The following is a 25,578-nucleotide window of genomic DNA, read 5'->3' on the forward strand; positions in this document are numbered from 1 at the left end:
GCTTCCTGCACTTACTTCTCATATTGGTCCCATTGCCTGCTGAGATACATCTTAAAAAGTATTAAACTGGAAAGAAAAATAAGATAAAATAGAATAAGAGATAAAACAGGAGAATATAATTACAGTGCAGTGTGAGATATCAATCAAAAAGGCAGCAGTGAACAGAGCAGTGTTCAGCAGTGTTTAAAAGAAGTGAGAGTTTTCTGGGAGTTTCTTCAGATATGTGGAGCATAAAAAGTGAACAGTGCTTCTCCATGTTTAGTTTGGACTCTGTGGACAGAAAGCAGACCTGTTCCAGATCACCTGACAGGTCTGCATGCTTCATCATGTAGCACAAGATAGAAAATGTATTTTGACCCTAAACCATTAGTAGTATTTTCTCATGTGTTCTATCAACATCTGGGCTTCTGTGGATTGTCTACCACAGACATTTGAACTTGTTAAACGCAGGTATCATTTTGACACCCGTGCATATCCTGTGACTCTGAGATTAGGATACAATGCAATATAATTCCATCTATGACCTTTGATCTTGTTACAAGTCAAATGTCTACCATAAGAAAAGTTTTTTGTTTGAGAAGATCCAGAAAAGCCCAAAAAAGGCTACACCCCACATGTTGATGTCCATGCTCAGGATCCTTTGCACTTAGTTACAAAATAATATTCACCTGTGTCACCTGTTTAGACAATTTACAAAAACATTTAAAAAAAACTGGTAGGCCTAGTATTACACGTGAAATATATAAAAAAGGAAGCATAATAATAGTAATACTAATACCTACCTATTTGCTTCATATTTCATGTCATATTTTTACATCTTTGTATATTGTGTAAAGTAAATAACAGGTGACACAGATAATGTTTTCATTACCAAATGATGTTATTATTCTATAGGATTCCCTGTAATGTTTGGAAATGTATAAATAGTAGTTTTCAGCCCAGTATTCTTGTTTGGCCGTTAATGAAGGTAGAAGTCACAGTGTTGTCCTTTGATTCAGCACTGTGCTGTTTTAATCAAGACGCTGAATGAAATAAGTCTGTGGTCCTACTTCACCATGTTTGTGTCATGTTGTTCCTCCGTTCTTTTCCTTTGTGTCTTGTAATGTTATCTTTAATTTGATCATTTAAGTCAGGGGTGTCAAACATAATAAACCAAAACCAGTCCACCAAGAAGGGTCCTATCGGGCCCACTGGATAACTTTACAAAGTATGAAAATGATATAAAAGAAATTCCAATTTTTCAATAAAGCACACCACTAGTTTCACTCGCCATTTACAGTCAAAGCTTCTGATCTGCCTGTGGACGTCCAACTTGAGATCATTTACTTTCACCATGATTTAGATGTGAAGGACATTTTTCCTCGGTGCACTTGGACACATTTTATCAGTATCTCTTACCAGTGTAGATGGTTTATTATAGTCAAGTATATATTATGTCATAATATTATTTATAGGTTATTATTATGGAATGGTTTTACTCCTCCAGGCCCCTTGAGATCAAATTGGGCTGCATGTGCCCCCAGAACTAAAAAGAAATTGACACCCCTGATTGATTACAAATGAATGGAATGGAAATACTGAAGTGAACTATGAAGGTAACTGAAGACACATTACATCTATATTCACCTTTATTCGACACATATACGCGTGCTGGCTCGTGACTCCTGCACGTTACACCAGCTGCAAACCAACCCCTATGCAAAGAGTGCTGAAAAGTGTTTGAAATGGTGTTTTGCGACAGTGATGGCAAGTGTCGCAAACGTGTGGGAGGCTTTGTGCGCTGTTGGTTACGTAGAGAAGCAGCCGCCTACACTGACCTGGATATCTGTGGCTGAGGAGGGGAGGTCTCCACCGACCTCTCTTAAAATCATGGATTTAAGGGCGACAGTATGTGTGTTTTGTGCCCGTCGTCAGTGGACAGGTCCCGGCTGTGCAGCGTGCGTGCTGTCCCGCTGCTCTGCGATATTGTGACGCGAGGAAGAAGAGCTTGTTTAGCAACTAAGGGACAGTATCGAGAAGTTAGCAAGCCAAACCTGGACTGACCAGCTTCTGTATGCAAATTGGGTATTTAATTGCCTCTGCTCGCCCCGCCTGCCTCTACATGTGCCGACTGTGACTGGATATCTGTCCTGGCTGTGTCGTAACATCAACATTACTGACAGACAACAGTATTTACTCCTCTGAAGCGAGGAAGTGGAGCTACGTCAAGCTAGCTGAAGCGAGACAAGATAAAACGGAAGATTGGGTGATGTCCTTTCACAGTAAAGACGCCAAATATACAAGTCTTAATTTTAAATAACCAAGTGTTAGGTCGCATTATTAGTAACTCTTGGAAAAAAAACCACACCTGACTTAGTACTAGCAACAACATTCTCAGTCATTAGCATTACGGTGGTACGCTGCATTAGCTACGCGGCTCTGTTGGTTTTATTTTGGAATGTGAACGGAAATAGGGCTATGCTGTGCTGAATTTGACAGTGGTAGGAAGTGGGATGTGGCCAGGATGTATTTATGCTGCTGTTCAAGATATGAAAATCATTGAATTAGCGCTACTTCTGGAGCCCTGCTTCACCGCCGGACACAGCGGGGGATACGAGAGTGTGGCTGTCCGTCAGTGTGCTGGTTGTCTGGAGTGGAAAACAGCGAACACTAGCGAGGCTGCTGTATTGCTTTCTGGGTTGGACCATTTCCATGAAGGCTTCTCAACCTCACGCCCAAACACTTTGTTGAATTTGTGTGCGGGGCTGCATTCTATTCTTACGTAATAACAGTATGTGAATCGATACCTTCACGTCATTTACTTTTTTATTTTATTTTTTTCTTGGACAAAGACTTTGTGCGTTTTCCCCCCTTTTTTTAGTTTAAAAAAATGTCAACAACTCAGCATCAAGTGATGATGGAGTCCTCACTAGGTCTCGGCAGACTGGAACTGACCCCCAGCTCTGCCGCTGTTGGGGTCAGCTTGACCCCGAGGCTCTCCGGCGGACACCCCGCTAAAGAGAAGAGTGGCCAGCGGCCTCAGGTACCACAGATCCAGGCTCACCTGAACGGCTGCGTCCCGCTGTCACATCAGGTGGCCGGTCACAAGTATGGAGTGGATAAAGTGGGTGAGTAAACTTGACAAGACTTTTATGACAGAAGCTGCCATTAGAACTCCTGAAACATGATCTCCTTTATTTAAAACCTTATTAAAAGCTGACAGCTGACTGTGCTCTTGCTTACCATACCTACATGTGACTGACGACACTGCGAATTGTTTGTTTGGGTTCAGTGGAAAATTCAGTTTCTTATCAATCTAAGCACACAAGCTTTACTTTAACACACTGCTTGTTCCTGCCACTCATTGTGTATGATTGGAAAAGGTTGTGGGAAGATCACCTAAAAGTGAAATATGAAATTTGGTTATTAGTAATCTCTATTGTATGATGCACCCTGAACCAAACTGTAGATGACTGTGAAGTATCACTTTTAGAACATGTCTGTCTTTCCTTACCACATATGTTTGCTGTTTGAAAGAATGATTTTTTTTCCATAAATGAGGGAGCTTGCACATGATGTAGGTTTCATGCACCTGTGGAAATGGGTTAGGTTATTTTAATGGTAACTGTCACTACTCAATCTACACCAGCTACATCTTCCCCTATGAGTCCATGCACTACATCTGTGGCTCTAATTTGTTCTCATTTGTGGATCAGTGACTGTTGAGTCTCTGCTTCATGGTCTTTCTGCAGTCTTCTCTGACACTTGTCACTCTTACACACATTGTACACTCTGACATCATAAAAACACCATTTTGTGTTATCAGGTAAGGTGTTGAGCTGAATTGATTGCATGATAAAGTTACAGTGAAGTCTCAGATGGATGAGTCATTGCTGGTCAGTCAGCTGCCTCGATGAACAGCAACCAACTACAACATCTCTGTAATGGGACAGGCAGGGCGGCATTGTGGCATTAACTGTGGCTTCTTCATCAGCCAGGACGAAACTGTCCCTCCACAAAAATGCTGTGGCTAAGGTGTTGCCTTCTTTAGCCTCCTCTGTAGTATATGCATTGTTTTCCATTGTGTGTGTTACTTTCTTTGCGTCTGTCTTACCACAACCATAAATCCAGATTACATCAGTCACAGAACAGAATGTCAGTCTTCAGCGTGGTGAACAAAGGGAATCAAACTCGAAAGTTCAGGTTTAAACATGCTGGCGTATAGGCTACAAATATAACATAACCATTAAAAACTTATTAACAAACATGACAGTATCCATCATCATTTTATGGCTCCATGGTTGGTGATAACGTCTTTTGCAGTGTGGTAAGAACAAAAATCCAGGTGTGTGTGAAATTCTATAGTTGGCTGTGGCCCAGGAGGTAAAGCAAGTCCTCCACTAATCAGACGACTGGTTTGATCTCGCTTCCTCCAGTCTTCATGTGGAAGTGTCCTTGGGCAAGGTACTGAACCCCCCCCCCCCCCAAAGTACTCGTGAAGGCTTTTTCTGTGAGTGTGTGTGAATTTCCTGATGAACATGTTGGTCCACTCCCAAATGAGAGTAGAAAGAAGCCTTCAGTGAAGCCCTGTTACAGTATTGGAATCATCTTATCACAGTTTGCCCCTGGTAGTAACTAATCATTAACAAAAGTCACATAAGTTCAGGTTGACAGGTTGGTAAAAGTAGTATTGACACAGTATTGAGATTCAGCCAGCAGTAACCTTTAGTCTTCGCAAAGATGACAGCTGTTAAACAAGCTCTGGAATCCTGTTTAGCTTGTATTGCCGTTCCCTGAAAATGATCCTGCCCCCCACTCCCTGTTTACACCAAGCAACTCTGAAAAGTGAAGCCTTTGGGAAAAGTGCTTTAAACCTGCAGTCTTTCTAATGGCCAGCAGGGTGCAACTCCACCGGTTACAAACAGAAGTCAGATTTTATAGAAGTCTATGAGCCTAATTCTCACTTGATTTATTATATCAGTAATTTTTTTTCAAATGAGTTTATGGCGAGTTTCAAATGTTCTTGAATTCAGCCTGATGTTCATTGTGTACATTTAGGTCCCACCTAGAGTAATATAGATAAGGTAGGGTATGCTGTAGGGCACGGCTATCTTGTGAGTGACATGTTGCTACAATGGCAACAGCGTAACCCTAGATTAGCTATCATGGTTTAATATGTTTTCAATTCATGAAAGTTAATTATAACGTTTTGGTCGCCTATAAAAATGTTTAGCGTTAAGTTTTGCAGAAAGATCTAAAACACGAGTCAGATGTTCTTTTTCTGGTTATTACATTTTGTCTTTGTAACTATAGACTGTAAATGCACTGAGGTAACAATAGTCCCGTTTCCATTAAGAAAGTTCTGGGTAAAATTTAGGAGGTGAGAACTTTACAGAAACGTCCTCTTACTCTGTCCTCTCAGCTGTTGTGTCTCCATAGCAGAGTAGGACCTTGATAGGACCCAAAGGACTCTGGAGGTGACGTAGCAGTTTTAATTGTCCCCGAGGCAGGGACTTGTTTTGCCCCCTGTAAAAGTTCCTGGACATTGTCCTTCAGGGGTTCCTGCTATGGAAACTAGGGCTGCTCGATTATGGAAAAAATCATAATCACGATTATTTGGGTCAAAATTGAAATCATGATTATTAAACCGATTTTTTTTAACTTTAGAAACATGCTGCATTTCTTGTCCATTCGGCTTAATTAATTTTCCCTCCAAGTAGCAGCTTTTTATCTGCCGCTCAATGCAGAAAATGTGCCGAGATATTGGTGCCGGCCGAGCGGGTTAAGTCGAAGATACTGTAGTTCACACAACACATCCTGGCTTTTAATAATTAGTCAGCATTATCTGACGCAGGCTGGCAACTCTGTACTTTTATTTACAGTTAAAACATTTTGCCGTGTGTTTCAACTTCTGTCAAACTTATGCAGCTGTGGTGGCTTCTGGGTCTAAGCTTTTCAAAATAAAACCCTTTTTATTGTGTGCTTCTCATTATTATTAAGAAACAAAGTTGGGGCTTGTAATATTATGGGAGATTCCAGGGAGAAAAGACAACACGGGAGGGCGGAGGGAGATGGGTCTAAAAATACGGGAGAAACCCGGGGAAAATGGGAGTGTTGGCAGCTCTGGTGTACAGTGCATGCTGTGGAGGAGGGACGGAAATACGCATGCGCAGTTTTTTGCAGAAAAATGCCAAAAATCGTTTTCCGCCGATTTTATTCGTTTTGAGATCGTCTGGCATCAAAATCGTAATCACGATCAGATTTTGATTAATTGAGCAGCCTTAATGGAGACATGCCCCAACAGTCACAGCCCTAAAATGAACCTGAAGTTCCTGCAGTTAGTTGCTAGCTCCACCCTCTCATCCAAATATGGTCACTTCTGGCTCCAAAAATCCAAGATGGCCACGGTCAAAATGCCGAACTCGAGGCTTCAAAATGCAAGTCCACAAACCGGTGGGTGACATCATGGTGGATATAACCATTACCCTTTACAGCCTGTGGTTTACAGAGACCTTAAGACCAGTTCAGCTTAGTCTGGCTCTCTTTGAGCTGCCTGGCTGCACTGAGCCTAACTTCTGTAATCCAGCATCATGAAGCAGGTTATCAGCTGGTTGTGGTAACTCTGGGTTTTCCAGTCCAGCTCTGAACCCACAGTCATGTGAAAGAGGCAGAGTTGTGAGTAATAAGCAACATCGTCCTAGTCCTGAATGGAATAACACACAATGAAACTCTGATACCTGTGGAGAAATTAGCTATTTACAGAGGTCAAATATACACAATGTAATCACACATCTAGATTAGATAAGTAGCAGTGGAAACCTAAATCATATTCAAAGTAAGACTGAAACCATAAATACATGTGTGAATGCTCATAATGTCTTTTTAATACATTTGGCATTCTCAACATGTTTGTCTTTTTATCTGACTCATGATAAACAAACTAGTCTGAAACTATGTGATACAGAGTTTCAGTTCTCATCACAAGTTGCCACATGTTACTCTAAGCAGCTGTGATGAAATAAGAGTTTAACTTTAGGCATTTTAACCTGTCAGGAATCCTGTTGGGAATGAAAGAAATGCAGCTATAATCTCCATTCATTATGTGCTTAAGATGCTGCTACACCAGTAACGCCACACTGTGCCCCGTGTCGTGGTCAGCGTTAATGAGCAGGTATATATGTGTGGCTCACTGCAGGCTGTGGTCAGGGTCACACTTCAGACACAACAGCATGGTGTTTTGGAGAGTAGTGTCAGAGTGTTACTTTTACTTTCTACATGGCTGGATATCATCTGTTATAGTCTTATTGTTTGAGTCTGAAAAGAAACAAAAGCCATCGTTATTTCATAATCTTGGCTGATTAAAAACATTTACTGCGTTTTCTTTAAATGAGGCATTTTGTGATTTAGTTCAGGTCAGATACACTTATTTTTGCTGGAGGTAGGCAGCCTGCTTTGACTGTTACTGTTTGTTCATGTTAGATGGATTTCTCCATGCATTCAATCCTATTAGTGAGTGATTACACTTTGCTGTTCTAATAATGTACTTTGTGAATTTTAGTCACACTTTTGGCTGTTAGCTGTTGGCTTCAAACAACTCAACACTGGTGATCCTAGATAACTAATGTCACACAGCTGGTCATCAATTGGCTCATTCGGCTAACTTGTTTTTCCAGCTATTACAAAAAAGGGCAGGGTTCTTAACTACATGCTGATCACATGCATCATGAGTACCAGAAATTCTAGCATGCTCACTGTGTCTACTGTGTAGACATGTGCACACTGCCTGCAACAGTTACTGTGTGCATACTCAAATGAGCAGTGTTCTTTTCTCTCATTGAAGTAAATGCTGGATACATTTAGACAGTTATTATAGTGGAAAGGGATTGGCCATCAATGTGGAAGCAGTGCTCACTAATTGCTTTAGTGAGACGGGCCCCTGGTCCCTGACTGAAGCTCAAGTGTTAGATTTAATTGCTGAGATAATTAACAGTGTGTACTGACTTCATGATGAAATAATAAAGTGGCTACATTTTCTACCTGCACTGATCTGATCAGCTACCATGTTTTGATCTAATGCTTTGATTTACTGATGCTGATTGGTCACAGCATAGGTTACCATGGTGATCTACCCCAGTTAATAGTGAACCAACTTAATGATTCCAGGAAACCCGAGTTAAACCCACAGATATCTATAACCTATTATCGACCCCACTACTGTATTTTAAATAATTTAATAGGTGTGTGTGTGTGTGCATGCGTGTGTGTGCTTGTGCTTCCTTATACTCCACTTGAAAGGCTATTTGATTATTTTTAATCATAGGCATCAGCCTTGTAGTAGATGACAAATGTTTCCAGATATAAATATCACATTGGGTGTAACCGATGAGTTAGGGCTCACTGGTTATGAAACTCAGTCAACAGTGTCCTCAACCTGAATCTGTCCATGCAAACCAGTCTAGTTTCCATAGGAGCAGTGCTCGTCCATGTGAGCTTAGATTATAATGTAGTTACAGCAAAGGTGAAAGTCCGACTTGTCAGCTGCTTCATGTTCTCCATGTTGAAGGTGTGGCACGACTCCAACTGTTACACCTGAAGCTACAACTGTTGTTATATACCTGCCACAGTCATTTCTGCAATAGACTCTGAAAGGATGGTTTGATGTGGTTTGAATATGAGCTGGAGTACCAGTACTAGTAACATTTTATTTTACATGAACAATCCCTTTAAAGAATGTAAAGACATATATAATGAGCAGTGTAGTTATACCTGAAGAAGCTCTTGGACTGAAAGTATCTTTATTGAGCATGTGAAGACAGTGTGTGTGAGTCCCTTCCTGTTTTACTACTGTGTAGCCAGCTGATAAATCAGTTCCACTCTGGTACAGTGTTGTTACAACCAGCAGAAAAGATACAAGGTAAAACCAAAGTTCTAATAAACTAGAATGATTCTTCCACTGATGAGCAGTGCTGCTATTAAATCACTGAAATCAATTGAATCTGTTTATAATTGAATTGAACTTAACTGTGCCATCATTGTAGTTCTCATGTCTTATGTTGTATCTGGATATGTAGGATAAACACACACTCTCTCAATACATACTCCATACAGTCATACATATAAAGTAAGTATAAGTTCAACTCAATGTGCTTTACATTAAAACATATCAGGAGATGATTAAACACTTAAAATTGGAAACATTAAAACATACAATTTTAAAAAAAGAAACCCCAATTATAATAAAAAGAAAACAAAGTACAGAAAAATAGAAATAGAGAAAGAAAAAGCTAGACTAAAATAGAACATAAAATATGAGAGTGCAGCATAAAATAATAATTTGCTTTAAAATGATTCAACTATAACTGATCTGATGACTATAAAGTCATCAGATCAGCTGACTGTGTGTGTTATTGTCCATCACAAGTGACACTCACAGTGTGATCAATTGACAGACTAGTCAGCTGATGATTTCTCACTGATTGGCTGAGCTGACCAGGAAGTTTAATGACTTACTTATAATGTAATTGTTTGAGTTTATATTTACTCATAACTTCTTTTAAAGGGAAATTCCAATATTTTTCATTTGACACATAATGAAACAACCACACAGTTGGCCAATAAAAACAACACCTCATATGGTCATACAACTACACTCAACAAAGTTTAAAAAAATATTGTTATTTAAATATTTATTTTTTATCAGTAAAGAAGTCCATCCATGTTAGTACAAAATGTACTAACATGGATGTGTTAAAGTGTGATACACTATGATAACAGTAATGATGCAGCAGCATGACAGTTATATTATCATTATATCAGTGCTATATAATCATCTTCAAATGACAATAATAAGGTTTATCGCAATTACTTCTGAGACAATATATTGTCCAACTAGACAGTCTGCTGTCAAGCCAAATTCACAAATTCCCTGTGATGTCCACAAACTCACATGTTTGTTTGAGTCAGGAAAACTGATAGATATGGATACCATTTAAGTCTGTGATTAAGAAGTGATCACTTCTGTTGTAGATGTTTGAGTAATCTGTTAAATGATGTAGTCAGATTTTGTCAAATTTCATTCTATATTTGGATATTTATAAATTTGGACAAATAATTCAACCCAGTTGTAATTCTTGCTGTCAGCTACCATTGTAATGTGAGATCACAGTAGGTCACATACAGGTATTTATCATTGGTGGCTGATATAAGTCACACACTCATTAGGTGTTTGGTGTTTGGTCTGCTTGGTCTTTTCTAACAGTTGATTTGGGTGATGAACAGTCTCCAGGAGGACAGTGTTCTGTCATTAGTTGTAGTTACACAGCTGGGAGTGTCTCCTCTTTGTAGTAAAGGTTTTGTTGCTGAGCAGGCTCAGGACAGCAGTGACCAGTGATTTCACTGAGGTATGTTGTCTTTCAGGACGGTCCTGTTTGTCTTTCTGCCTCAAGCTCTGTTTGTTTTCTCCTCATCTTTCTCCTCTATGTGGTCAGCTCTCACACTGAGTGCTGGATCTACTTTGTCCTGTGAAAGCTGTTCACATGACACAAACCACACCTACAGCAACCAGCACAGTGATTCTAAGGATGTGTTGTGCTCTACTGAAAACACATGAGCATTGACTCATGGTGATTTCCAGGTGAAGATAGTTTTTCCTTTTAGCTCAACAGCTGCTGAAAGATTAGTAAGCTCACCAGTTCACGTACCTAATATGAAATAGGATTGCTCAGAATTCTTTCGGTATTGTTTGTCATCTGTTTTTCCAGTAAAAGGAGCAGCATTTACTCAACCACTGAATACTGTAGAAGTACAATTTTGAGGTACTAGTATTGTTTTCTTCAGTATAAAACAACAATCCTATCATAAATGACAGAAACAAGTTGTGCAATAAGAGATGTGGATATACTCTAATAACCTGTATGTTTCATAGAAGCATATAGTTGAATTTAAAAGGGGCCTATTGACCATAACTTCTGAAAACTATGTGTAAAACCTGTGGTAATAAGTTGGCTAAAAAGATCTGACACAGAATGGTGACGATTTCTACCTTATGCTTTATAAACAGTCAAACCAAACCAGGTTTAAAAAGTAGTTCTACTAGCTACAACAATAACATGCAATGCTTCTATGTTAATGCATCAATAACAATAATATCATAATAATAATGTAAACACAAAAGGATAGTTCTGCATGATAAGCACTTTAAATTTTAATGCTTAAATATGTTTTCTACTAATTCTTAAGTGACATCTGGTAACTTGTTTACATTGAAGTAGCATTGTAGCTATTTGTGATGAAGAGTCAAAAGTAATGACTCTAATAACCCTGGTGTGGAGGTTATATGTGGGTCAGTTGTCTCCTCCACCTCACTGATAATTACAGCTGGAACAACCAAACTCACTGCTCCTCTTGTCATTTCAAAAGTGACATCCTTGTATTTTAAAGTGGATCTCTGTTTCATCAGCTCTGTGAAATCAGAATTTTGTGTGAAAATGAAGGATGTTAAAAAATGTTGGAAACATGTTGAACGTGTCTTTCACATTCATTGTGTTTTGACAAATTAGCTTCCATTAAAAATGTGCTGAATAGGGCTGTAGACTGTGTGGATTGGACTGATGGATGATGGGGAGTGTAGTGTTTATACTCCTTTAGAATCATACTGACACACATACTTCCGCTGTCTTTAATATAACAGTAATTCTAATAATAATAATGATAATGGAATATATGAATATAACACTTTACCTTGATATGCTCAGTGCCTCACAGTGAAGGAGAAACATCACATGACTAGATGTACTGCCTCCTCATTGGTCACAGGATTTTGACTGATGATCGTATAGACTCAGGCCAGATGTCAACCCGCAGGCTCACATCATCACCCCACCCCTTCCCTCCATCGCGTGCCTGTGTGTGTGTGTGTGTGTGTGTGTGTGTGTGTGTGTGTGTGTGTGTGTGTGTGTGTGTGTGTGTGTGTGTGTGTGTGTGTGTGTGTGTGTGTGTGTGTGTGTGTGTGTTTGTATTTCTGTGTGTTCTTAGAAGAATGTAGAGATCAGCCACAGAGCAGACTAATCCTCTGTACTGCAGGTTCATTCTGTCCAGCTGTAATCAGCATGTGATGATGTAACAGGAGACTCATCTTCTTCCTCACAGCATCTTTCTTTGTAAACCCAAAGAAGCCTTTTCAGCACAACAACATGTATGAATAACTATAGTTGATTTTTGTAAGAATATCTAAATGTAACCTGAAGGAAAAACTAGGTCTGGGCAATATGAATCAAATATCATGATATCACAGAATATTTACATAAATAATAATCAGATGGATAAAGGCAGATAATAGAACAGTGTGTTAGGCTCAGAATTTTTCACTGTCATGAAGTCAAGTCAGGAAAAGACAACACTTATTCTTTATCACCATACAAATCTAAGACGATATCTATAAAATATCACAATATCGATATAATATCGATTTGTTGCCCAGCCCAAGCAAAAACACATTAAATATAACACTAAACATGAAAGATGAATAAGAAAATAACCATAAATTACTACAATCTCTTATGAGGACAGTATTTGGGTAATAAGGCTTACCCTAACTATGAGCAAAAACTCTCAGTGGAAGGTTTAGTCACACCTTTTTAAAAGCCTGTGATAAAAATGTGCAGCTGCTTCTTTTTTTTTCATGATTCCAAACAGAGCACTTGTGTGGAAGTAAATGAATGATTTTACACTGGAACCCTGAACTCATTTAGATTTATTCTGCCAAAATAGTTGTGACAGCTCCAAGTCATCACTGCTGAAACTACTGTTCCTAAATGTAATGGTTACACTCTTCATCCCAGTCAGATGTGTTGTTCCACTCTGAGCTACTTAACAAACAGGCCCTGATTTACATGCTTATAAATCAGATTGAATTTGCAAACACAGGGTGATGTTTGTCCAGCTCTGTGAATGTAGCCTGCTTGTTGCGTAATGATGGCAGAGTTGAGTTTCTCATTGACTGCTCATGGAGAATATATCATTGTCATACCCATGTGAAAGGCAAAGTCACTTCATTCTGTTCTAAGCAGTAAAAGACTGGACAACTTTGAATATCTTTCATGAGTATAAATATACACAATGTATACATATCAATGAGGTTTCATTGTGTCCATGTGGTTTAATCCCATTTAAAGGGTTAAAATGTGAAAATAAACGTATGAATAACTTCCACACATTCTTTTTTTGTGGACCCAGCAACAAATTTCTGCTTTTAATCCATTTTGACAGAATATATTAGAGGATTATGGTAAAAATGTCTAAGTGGTGTAACCATAAAAACTTTGTACTAAATATTTCAACTTGCTTAAAAACAGTAAATTCTCATTAAAACACCATATCAACTAGCTTGGCATGATCTTACATTATAACTTTTATATTAAATAAAGCTAATGGAATACTATTGTTCTAAATATTACATTTCATCTGGAGAATCATGGAGATCAGGAAACATTTACATTTGGGAGCATTCAGTCTTACTTTTTGTTAAAAAAAAAATGCAAATGTCATTTCAAATGATATAAAACCAACAAAAATACTAAATGTACATTTTAACAAACCTGATGCTGCTTTTAAAACTAGTTTTAACATCTTTTTGAATTGCTCATCTTACCAACACTGAAATCATTTTGATGACATGTTACTGTGAAAAAATACTGGCAATTAGATTGAGACCTGTTCACAGTCACAGCTGTCACTTACTGCAGCTTTCTTTGATCCTTTGAAGCATTAGAGTCTTTGTTCTGATCGTCTCTGCTGTCTCTGTGTGTGTGTTGCAGGTATTTTGCAGCATCCAGATGGAACAGTCCTGAAGCAGCTTCAGCCTCCACCCAGAGGTCCACGAGAAATGCAGTTTTACAGCATGGTACACACACACACACACACACACACACACTCCTGACCCTTTATACTATACACTTACACTTCATACTTGTAGCATTCTTATAGTTTTTATGTATTTTACCACTAAGGAAAATTCAATTCACATGGTAGTGTTTGATAGTACTTTTGGTGATTTTGGTATCTGGTAACTGAACATGCTGTTAAAATCAGTTCATACCAGTCTACCATTTCAAAAAGTGACAACAGTGAGTCTTCAGTAAAACATAAATCTAACTGTCCATCCTGTGACATGTGTTCAGGTTGCCTTTATTATCTCACCAATAGTCTAACACAGATATATATCAGTTACAATGATGTAACAGAGGAAAGCAGCAAGTCCTCAGTCCAGTGAACAATTATTACTACAGTAGTATGGAAACATCTCCCATCAAACGATACCTGCAATCAATCCTTTTTGCACCCAGAGCTAGTAAACATGACTATTTGTATGGACTTGCTCACAGCCAATCAACACAAGCGTTCTTGGATTTAATGCCAGCAGCTACAACCTGTCTGTGGTAGTGAAGTCATGGTGAATTTGGCAAGTTTGAATTATTATTTAAATGCTTTTGTGTAAAAAATCAAATCATTTAGATGTGGAGGAGTGGTGGCATTATGGGTATCTAATGAAGTGCTCAGCTGGTATCAGTATCACTTTAAAAACAATATCCAGCCCCATTGTTGATATGCTAATAATTTCATTTTTATTAACTGTGATTTATTCAGGAACATTCACAAAGTTACACAAACGGTAATTCATAGTTCAGCATTACATGTCATCATGTGTATCATGCTGTGTGTAATGCTGTTACACCACTATATATAATGCAGTATTGAAACAGACTTGTGTGAGGTCTCCACCTTACACAAGTCTGCTGTGACTGATTTGTTTAACAGCAGCACACTCAACATAAAGTGTAAGACACATTCCAACACACACACACACACACACACACACACACACACACACACACACACACACACACATACACACACACCTTTACAGAAACCCAGCACAGCAACATACAGCACATACTGTACCAAGCATAGACTGATATTCATCTGCTCATATTTGACAAACTGATAAACTGTAACATAAACATGGTCATGACTGATCCAGGGCATGCGCATGCTGGCAGAAAATAAAAACACATATGTATGAAGGCTCAAACATCCTTTCCTTTTATCCTTAAGTGATAAAAGCTGAATGGAGGGAGTGAGTATAGATATCAGAGGTTGTATATGGGTGTATGCTTTCCCACAGAGCAGCACGTGTGTCTGCTGCTTTACAGCTTCAGTGTTTGCTTTACAGCTTAGCAGCGCTGTCAGCCTCAGCAACTCTCATACAAACAGGAGTGAGTCATGGCATCATGTCCTGTCTCTTAACCAAACCAATGGAACCTAATTCCTACACACATCACACTGACCCGCTGTCACACACAGGCCCGGAAGTCCTATACAAGCACTGTATCTACTTTATGTTATATAGTTAACATTAGGAAGCTTCTGTTATACTTTATTTTATGTTATATTATTTATGATGCTTGTTTAAATCATTGTGTTCAAAGAGGATGGAAAAGCCTCATACTATATAACCTATTAGTGCTGAAATGATAGGAAGTTATTAATGCCTTCAACAATCAAATACTTGCATTTGCCAGCTCTTCTCCAGAACACCACACATACTAAATAAAGATACATCCTTATAACTGTACCTGTCTGATGAAATAACACTTAAAGTATCTCTTTTAATCTAAAAATGCATCAACAGATTCAATAGTGAATTAAATAAGGACAAATGTTTAATAATAAATAAATCTTATATGCAGCCCTCTACTATATCTGGCTCAGTGACAAATAAGTGTTGGTAAGATGAGCAATTCAAAAATATGTTAAACTAGTTTTAAAAGCAGCATCAGGTTTGTTCAAATGTACATTTAGTATTTTTTGGTTTGATTTGATTTGAAATTACTGTACATTTGCACTAGTGTACTTATACAAATAATGACTTCATTTTAAAACATCAAATGAAAAGAAAAATGTTTGTTTCTACATTTAAATGTTACAGAATGTTGTCATATAGAGCATGACATATCCTAAAAACAACATTTTTTCTAAATAAGTTTAGATAAATGATGTAAAATGTGTTAAAAACATAGTGTTGTGCAGTGTATTAGATTATATATATCCACATTTTACATTTTACATTATACTGCTTACACCAGTTGACACTGTGTTACATCACGTCATTGCCCCTCATACATAACTTCCTGTATATAGTTTGAGGATGATAACTGTGTGTGTGTGTGTGTGTGTGTGTGTGTGTGTGTGTGTGTGTGTGTGTTCTAGGTGTATGCAGATGACTGCTGTGATCCATGTCTTCTCCAGCTCCAGAACCATCTGCCCAAATATTACGGCACCTGGTCGTCTCCTGACAGCCCCAACGGTGAGAGAGTGGACTCTCTGTGTGTGTTTGTGTGTTTGTAAAATCAATGTGTGTATATGTAAGGTATGTGTTTCAGTTTCTGTTTTAGCTGGACTACTGTAGTCCTTCCTGCTGAGAAGAGAGAATAAAAAGAGTGTGTTGGTCCAAATACATGTAGGTTAGGTCAGTTGTGGAGAACTGACCCTATGATATAATCTGTCTGGCCCAAGTGCATGCTGGGATAGGTCCAGTCCCTGCCACCCTCCAGGACCCATAGATAGAGGAAGCCCATTGAAATGCAGTTTCATGTGTTAAACCACACACAGGAGGTGCTGTTATTTCCTTTATACATGTGGTTTTCAAACTGTGAGCTTCTGCTTCTGCTGCTCAGTCTCCTCAGTCATGTCTGACATCATACATATTTTAAGATGTAGTTTAATTTATACTTCCTGAGGATATCATCATCACTTATGTGCACTGTCAATAAACATCCATAAATCTGCTTAGAAATCTCAGGAAAAAAGACATTACTGGCCTGAGAATCAGCAGGTGAGTTGTGATGAAGTCTTTACATCCATGGATACAATAGAAACATGCAACATACATGGAATGAAGCAAATGGGAGATACAGTCCTTTTAACACATAGTACCCAAAGTTTAAAGGCTTCACACATCAGCAGTGAAATCATCATAAATACCAGTGTTCCAGTTCCATTGGCAGCTAGAACAGAAGCACCACTATGTTTGACAGATGAGCTGCTATGCTTTGAGTCATGAGCTGCTCCTTTTTTCCCCCTCCATACTTTCCTTCTTCCATCATTTTGACAGAGGCTGATTTTTTTTCTGAGGTTTTACCAGATGTTTGCATCTGGTGGTAAATCCTCTTAAGTTCTGGTCATCAAATCTTCTCTTGATCATTGATAAGGAAGCATATCCGCCTACATCCTGGAGAGCATTCTTTCCCACATCTAAGCCCTGTGCTCCTTGATCTACCAGCTCATTTGACATTTTCTATTTCTCATGTATTAACCTGCTTTTATAGAACCTAGCTATTGATTTGGGGAAACCAACTACCTTTGATATCCTCATTAAAGTCTCCCATACAGTACTTTCTATATTGATGTAAACCAGCTCAAATTACAGCTGTAGTCTCTCCTCTTGTGGTTAATAAAAATAATAAACTTTAATAATAAACTAGATTTTTTGCAGCACCTTTCACAACTGAAGTTACAAGGTGCTTCACACAATGCAATATTAAGGGAATGACATACACAAAACACAATAAAACAATCATCAAGCATAAACAGATGATACTTTAAACAATAAATAAAACAACAAAGAGCAGCAATTTATTGAATATTATAAAAAGTCTGTCTGTACAGGTGAGTCTTTAAAAGCTTTTTAAAATGAGGCACTGACTCAGCTGTTCCACAGTATTGGGGCAGCAACAATAGAAGTGTGGTCTCCTTTGGTCTTATGTCTGGACCTTGGAACATGTAAGAGCATCTGATTGGCAGATCTTAGGGGTCTTGGTGTGTAATAGACTGTGATAAATTCAGAAATGTACAGTGGAGCAGGATCATGTGTGGATTTGAAGGTTATTAGTCAAATTTGAATTGGATTCTGAAACGAAAAGAGAGATTTATATAATGTATAAATATGTGTTCTGAGTTTGACATACCACAGAAAAGTATGTTGTTAACCACCCTGCCAAATTTGAATGATTAAAAAAATCACCAAATATATGAAATTAGGCTTCAAAGTTGTGTAAAAATCAGCCTCTTTCTCTGCTATCAAACGCTGTGTGAGTGCCCGCCGAGTTCGCTGAAACCCCGCCCCCTACCAAGTGTCACCTGTCAATCAAAGTCACCACTTCTACCAGAAACATGGACGCTACGTCTGAGAGCTTTCTGCTGCTAACTCAGCTGCTTGCTTGGCGGCTAGCTCAGCTAACTGTAGAATGTAGTAGTAGTAGTTTTTTTTTAAAGATTTTGTTGGCATAGACACCTTTATTCATCAGTAGACCGACAGGAAACATGGGAGAGAGAGGGGGGTGTAACATGCAGCAAAGGACCTCCGATCGGGATTCGAACCAGGGTCGGCTGCGTATATGGCATGCGCTCTAACCACTCAACAAGTAGTAGTAGTAGTAGTAGTAGTGTGTGCTGAATGTATTTATACCTCTACAGCAGCAGGGGCGGGTGATTTTCAGACCCGCCCACTAAATCCTGAACACAGAAATGTTGAAACACAGTTTGTGAAGCCTAGCTCCACAATTCAAATCTAAATGGTTGAAATGCTTTTTACACCTTTTTTAGAAATACATTTATGACCTATTTAATGTGTTTAGAAGAAAATGTCACACAGTTACACAGTCTTTAACTGTTCAAATACTTACTGGACTGTATGTTAAAAAACAGTGAACTAACAGACAAAATACAAAATGATCACACTCTGAATTGTGCAAGTACAATATTTCACCTGTATTGCACAGTGAGGAGGTATTCTACTATTGAAAAAAACATTTTTTTTTACTTTTGAGTGACAGATTGTTCAGTATCTGTTTGCCATGAAAAGCCAACTTTGTATAGCTCTACACCACACATCATCCGTGCTGTGTCTACTCCCCTGTGATTCAGACCTGTACCTGAAGCTGGAGGACGTGACTCGGCGCTTCGTCAAGCCGTGCATCATGGACGTGAAGCTGGGCCAGCGCAGCTATGACCCTTTCGCCTCGCAGGAGAAAAGAGAACAGCAGATAAGGAAATACCCACTGATGGAGGAGATAGGCTTCCTGGTGCTGGGCATGAGGGTGAGTGTTACTGTGGATCTGTACACACACACTTTGATGAATGCCTCCTGTTATACTAATATCTGAAATAGGCTTATATCATAAAGCTCTGGCAGGTGGAGTTGAACTGTAGCCTCAGTACATTTTTTAGAATGTCATTACTTCACCTGTGTGACTGGAGTCTCATCTGTATTAACTAAAGCATAATCAGTTATTATTATTATTATACATGTTTCTACCATGAGACATAGAGCTAATTTGAGCATGAGTGGAATCCTGAGCTGTCTGTCAGCTACATTATATTCTCAGTCAGTTGGAGAGTAGCAATGACTGTATATACATTTACATATTAACAAAACCTGATGATACAAAGCTTGCACTGTTCTTCCATCATGGTCTGCTTTAGCTGCTCTGTGACAAGGCAAAAACTATGATGAAATGATGAAAAGGATCCTAAAATTGTATTTAGGCTGCGCACACACATAACCCAAGGTGTCTACACAGATGATCTCTTGTTCATATCTGGTCTTAATCTTAACTGGGTTTAGTGCCATATAAGGTAGGTATGTTGGGAGCAGAGTGGCAAGAGCATGGATAGAAGCAGACTGCAGTAAGCATTATGCTCTCAGTCAGTAATGTTTCTTGTTGTTAACTGAGGCGTCCACCTGCAAGTGCCTGAATAAACTAGAAGGACCGCTCTCTTGTTGTCACTCCTCTGTTTCTAGAAATTCAAATTCATGCCTGAATATAAGAAATAGAAAATAGACAGTAATAAATACACACACACACACACACACACACACACACACACACACACACACACACAGCACACCCCTCTAACACACTAACACACAAACACACACACACACACAAACACACTCCTCTAACACACACACACACCCCTCTAACACACACACACACCCCTCTAACACACACACACCCCTCTAACACACACTCTGAACCAACATGTCCTGATCTCATTACCATACATGTACTTTGGGGAGTTACCCTGCCCTGATTGCTCCTAATTAAGAAATTGTAACACACACACACACACACACACACACACACACACACACACACACCATGTGAGACCTCCTTCCATATTAACAGTTGTAATTTGTTGAGTCTGCTGAGTGGAGCTCTAAACACACATCATGATAGGGTCTGAGAGAGGAAGAGGAGGACAGGAAAGAGAAAGAGAACGTCTTATCTGTCAGAAAGGAAAAGAGTCAAATAGCAAGACATTTATCACTTTGATCAGTTTCCATTACAAAGTGCTGTCAACATCATCATCATCATTAACTGTCCCCATTTGGGGTTTCCTGCCTGCTGCAATACACAAATATGAACTAACAAAAAATAACTTTACAGAACTTGCTCATGCTCTACCAGTTGGTGGTCACTTGCTCCAGGATATTGTGCTCATACATTTTCACAGATTTCAGATGTTTTATAGACCAAACTTTTAATCAGATTAACAGATTATGAATAATAAAAATAATCTTTAGCTGCAGCCCTAGATAAAATAACAGAAAGTTATTTAAGTTATGAAAAGCATTGGGTAGGACAGTCCAGCCCTGGAGCTCCATGCTTTCTCCATTTATCTGTCTGTTCCTGATGTACAGAAATGAAGAACATATTGTCTGATGAAAAACAACTACAGCGTGGAGCTTTATGTGAAGCAGAATTAGCCCAGATGCAAAGATATATGTGCATAGTTAGGATCAGGACTGTAGGTCAGTATTAGATACAGGAAGAGAGAAGAGTGTGATTGTTGTGTGATTATATGATATATGATGATTGAAGAACTCCACTGTTTAGTAAAATGTCTTTTATTTCTGATGGGGGTTTTTTTCTAGATGAATGACTGTGCAGTGTTTGAGGAAGTGAACATTTGTGTGTGATTGTATTAGCAGAGCAGGTGCAGAAGACAAAGTTTTTTGTTTATGTAAGATGTTTTGTTCTGGTTGATGTTTGACCATTTGGTGTCATATGACTCCATGTGGGCTGGGTATGACACAATGAATAACTAAGTTACACAAGGGCACACAACTTTACCATAGCCTTCCATAGAAGAGAACAGCAGCTCATCAACTGTCAGTTAATTGGTGTATTCAGTGTAAGTACGATTAGAGCCAGTAACAAAGTCAAATTCCCTGTATGTGTAAACCTATATGGCTGGTAAAGATGATTGTGAAATAACACATTAATTAGGTGGTTTGTCTAATCTCTTCCTGACTGTAGATGACAGTGTGTGTATGACTACATGACCACACCCTTTGTAAACCTACCTCATAAATATACCGTCCATATGTGGACTTAAGCTAAGTGCTCTGATGTTTGCTCATATGATATATACAGAGTCTGCTGGAGGGTAATGTACAGCTCAACTTCCTGTTTGCACAAGTGACAAAGTTATATGTAAATTAACATATTAAAACAAATACATTTCTTACAATATAAAAATAGAATATGTTTATTGTCATTGAGCAGAAATGTCAGTGCTTCGTCTTTCAGTGGCATATAAAAGAACAAACTCATAACTACCAATAAAAGTGCAGGTTAGAAAAGATAAAAGAACACAATCAACCTTGACTCGAATGTAGAATACATGAATGAATAAATAAACTAATGAATAATAATAATAATTAAATCTGCAAGCAGCGGTGAATGGGCCCTCGCCCCCCCCCCCATGTATGTTGGTTTACAGATACAATAGGGCTTTGCGCTGGTCAGCGCTTGGGGCCTAATAATGATGATAATAATAATAAATAAATCAATTGCACATGATATTGTATTGCACACTCCAGCAGGAGATTATTCATTATTGCATGAAGCGTGGATTATTGTATAGTTATATAATAGAGTTCAGTTCCTTAATTCCACATGGGTAAAAAGTGTTGATCATAGGCCTATAACACTTCCCTGAAGGCAGCACAGTGAAGAGGTGATTGGCAGGATGAGATCAGCTTTAATAGAACATACTGTATCTCTGCTATGTGTTTGTTTAGATGGAGAGAAGACTAATTAGTGGTAGTGATCTCACTGATGGAGGAGTGATAGTAGGGGAGGAGAGACAGTACAAGGAAAAGATAAGAAGTGGTTGAGGGGAGAATCATCATGGAAAATGTGAAGCTGTGAAGCTTCTAGTAGTAGTAATAGTCCACAGTCATTCACAAGGAACTGAAGCAGTAGCTGTCCGCTGTTTTTAGATTCATATTTGAAATGTCATGTTATTTTTATTATCAGTCCTTTACAAAAGTTCCTCTAACACTCAAAAAGTTATAACGTGTAAGTATTTAATGTGGATTTTAGTTTGGTTTGGAGATCAGCTGTTCACTGTGAAACACATCCTGTCTGCTCAGTTGGCCATGGAGCAGCTGGTGTGATGAACAGTCAGTGTAATTATCTGTACTGTTCTGAGTCTATACTACATGTGTGAGCTTGAAACATGTTATATCTCAGCATTCAGACAGCCTTACATTAACGATAGTAGATTATGTGGGATATCTCTCTCTGTCTCTATTAGTCACAAGGACAGGGTGTCAGTCTGATGTGATGGAGGCAGGCAGCAGTGTAAAGGAACTGTGTTGTTTGACCACTAGGTGGAGCTGGTGTTCTTTTTTGCAGCTCTGCGGTCACTCATGATCATTCCTGGATAAACAACCATCTCTTCTTCATCATTAATGTAACAATTCCTCTTAATGAATTAATAAATACTATGAGTTGAGTTAAGCAACAGGTGCACTCTTTTTCTTCATAATAATGATGATAATAGCAAAAGAAATTTTATTTGTAGCACGCTTTACATATGAAGCAAAACTCAAATTGCTGCAAGGTAAAAGACATAAAAGAATAATACTAATAAATGAATAATGAGTCATTTTACTTTTGATACATTAAATACATTTAACAACTTACACTTAGTAACTCAAGTCACTATTGATTCATCTGCAGATTTTTGATTCAGTTCACAGCAGAATTAATGTTCCCAAATATAGCACACACACACTCTACATGCAGGGCTGCATTAATAGCCCCACTGATTGGATAATGCTGCTGCTGGGTGGAAATATTGCAAGTTAAAATTGAACTCACATTTAACTCACATATTAAGTTTTGGACAAACTAGGTTTCTGACAGTGACTCTAATTATCAACATCAAGAGAATGGGTCAAGCCTTGTGTTGTATTAGTATCATTGAGTGCTCCTTTCTGCTCAGGGCTTCCTGGACACTGGATCCAACCATGTGTAACTGTCCTGTATGTTCCTGTGTTTCAGGTGTATAAGCTGTGCAGTGACACGTTTGACTCATATGACCAGCACTATGGCAGAGGACTGGTTCAGGACACTATTAAAGATGGTATGTGTGTGTCTTTATGTCTTTGTATATGTCTTACTAATATATGCTAATGATTTGAGTTTTAGTTTCTTCTTTTGTTTTCCTTCAAATTGCAAACTGTGTCACAGCCGGTATGTAAGTTTGATTTTCCTTTTGTGTGATATATTTGTCATGTTTGAAAATTTATGATTTCTGCAAAAAAGTAAATGACAACTTAACTACTAACTAATTAATGATTCTCACTGTTCTCCCAAGTGTGAGATGACTTCAATAGATTTCATAGAAGAGGAACGGGGAAATCTATTTTAGAGATTAAGACTAGTTCTAGACTAAAGACAAGATGATGTGAAAAGTCTAGTCTTTGAGTAGACTTTTAATCTCAGCCTGGGAAATCAGCCATTTTGTAAATGAAAAGTATTACATTTCCTAATCCTGATGTCAAAGTTACACCTGTGAGTATGCTGCAAATGATTTGTCAGTGTTTTTTTTTCCTTCAGGCAGTATTTACATTTTCAAACATGAAAATAGAAATCACATTTTGAAATTTAAAATGTATTTAAATCATTTGAATGACAAAGGGTGTCCAAACTACAGAAACGACAGAAAAATGTGTTGTTAACTACCCTGCCAAATTCGAATGATTAAAAAAATCGCCAAATATATGAAATTAGGCTTCAAAGTTGTGTAAAACTCAGCCTCTTTCTCTGCTCCCAAACGTTGTGGGCGTGGCCGCGGCCGCCGAGTTTGCTGAAACCCTGTTTCAAGTGCCAGAAACCAGAAACAGAAACCAGAAACATGGATGCTACGTCTGAGCGCTTTCTGCTGTTAGCTCGGCGGCTAACTCAGCTAACTGGCTAAGACTATAGTAGTAGTAGTGTGTGCTGAATGTATTTATACCTCTACAGCAGCAGGGGCGGGTTTATGCTGATCAGAATTTTTCAGACCCGCCCACTAAATCCTAACACAGAAATGTTGAAACACAGTTTGTGAAGCCTAGCTCCACAATTCCAATCTAAATGGTTGAAATGCTTTTTACACATTTTTTAGAAATACATTTATGACATATTTAATGTGTTTAGAAGAAAATGTCTGAATTCACTTTACACAAGACAAGGAGATCAAACTTCCACACATATTTGTATGCTCATTTAGGCTTTATACTCTCCTCTCCTCTAGGCCTTGCTAAATTCTTCAGCAATGGTGTGTGTCTGAGGAAGGATGCAGTGTCAGCCAGTATCAGCAGAGTGCAGCGTATCCTCCACTGGTTTGAGTCCCAGCACCAGCTGGCCTTCTATGCCAGCTCCCTCCTCTTTGTCTATGAGGGCCTGCCCTCCTCTTTGTCCTCATCCTCCCTTTCTTGCCTTCTCACCACCCCGACAATCCACCCGCCTGCAGGTGACGGCAGTCGGGGTGGAGAGGAGAAAGGGAGACAGGAAGGGGCGGGCCAGAAAGAGGAAGTGGCTGAGTACAACAACAACAACATTCAGGTGGCCGTGCCCTGGGACTACAGCCTCGCTACCATTTACACCAACCACAGGAAAGGTGGCCTCCACAACTGTGCCAAGAGTCATCTCCATGGCAACAGTGGAGACGGCGACAACACGGAGACGACGGTAAGCTCAGTGTCTGGAGATCACGTGTCAGCGCTGTGCGAGGAAGACAACTCTGCATGGAAACGAACAGGTGAGTCACAGCAACCACCCAACGCAAACGGAAACAAATCACAACTGGAAGGGAAGGATGAGGATAAAGAGAGAGAGGACGGCAGCAGCACGAGGAGGGAAGAGGAGGAGACGAAAGGACGAGGAGGCGACGTGATGGATAGAAGCGGAGGAGAGGCGGAGGTGGAGGTCAGAATGATCGACTTTGCCCATGTTTTCCCGAGCGAAAGCCACGATCGCGGCTACATCTATGGCCTCAAACACCTGCTGACGGTGCTGGAGCAGATCCTCTGTGACTCCGCCTAGACTCACCCACTCTTTACCTCCTGACCTGCTTAAAGTGAACCACTGTCTCCTCCCTGTCTACACTCCTTCCCTGAAAGACAGAAAACCTTAGAGGAAGAGAGGGAAGCATCAAAGAAGTGAATATCATCATCATCATCATCTCACCTGATTGTGA

At 39.0% G+C, this 25,578-nt stretch overlaps 1 protein-coding gene across 1 annotated transcript; it reads left to right on the forward strand.

Annotated features, from left to right (window-relative positions):
• Nucleotides 1-1,845: 1,845 nt before the first annotated feature.
• Nucleotides 1,846-25,578, forward strand: ipmkb (inositol polyphosphate multikinase b). The gene is made up of 6 exons (XM_053340955.1): nt 1,846-3,107; nt 13,794-13,879; nt 16,246-16,342; nt 18,961-19,133; nt 23,397-23,478; nt 24,634-25,578. The coding sequence occupies exons 1-6, from the start codon at nt 2,870-2,872 to the stop codon at nt 25,422-25,424; spliced, it is 1,467 nt and encodes a 488-aa protein (XP_053196930.1). The 5' UTR covers nt 1,846-2,869; the 3' UTR covers nt 25,425-25,578.

This window comes from Scomber japonicus, chromosome 20 (genome assembly GCF_027409825.1).
Source record: "Scomber japonicus isolate fScoJap1 chromosome 20, fScoJap1.pri, whole genome shotgun sequence".
NCBI classification, from domain to species: domain Eukaryota; kingdom Metazoa; phylum Chordata; class Actinopteri; order Scombriformes; family Scombridae; genus Scomber; species Scomber japonicus.

Coding starts and splice junctions, on each gene's coding strand:
- ipmkb (XM_053340955.1), top strand. CDS start 2,870: ATGTCAACAACTCAGCATCAAGTGATGATGGAGTCCTCACTAGGTCTC. Junction 16,343..18,960: donor GTCTCCTGACAGCCCCAACG/GTGAGAGAGTGG, acceptor CCTGTGATTCAG/ACCTGTACCTGAAGCTGGAG. Junction 23,479..24,633: donor TCAGGACACTATTAAAGATG/GTATGTGTGTGT, acceptor CCTCTCCTCTAG/GCCTTGCTAAATTCTTCAGC.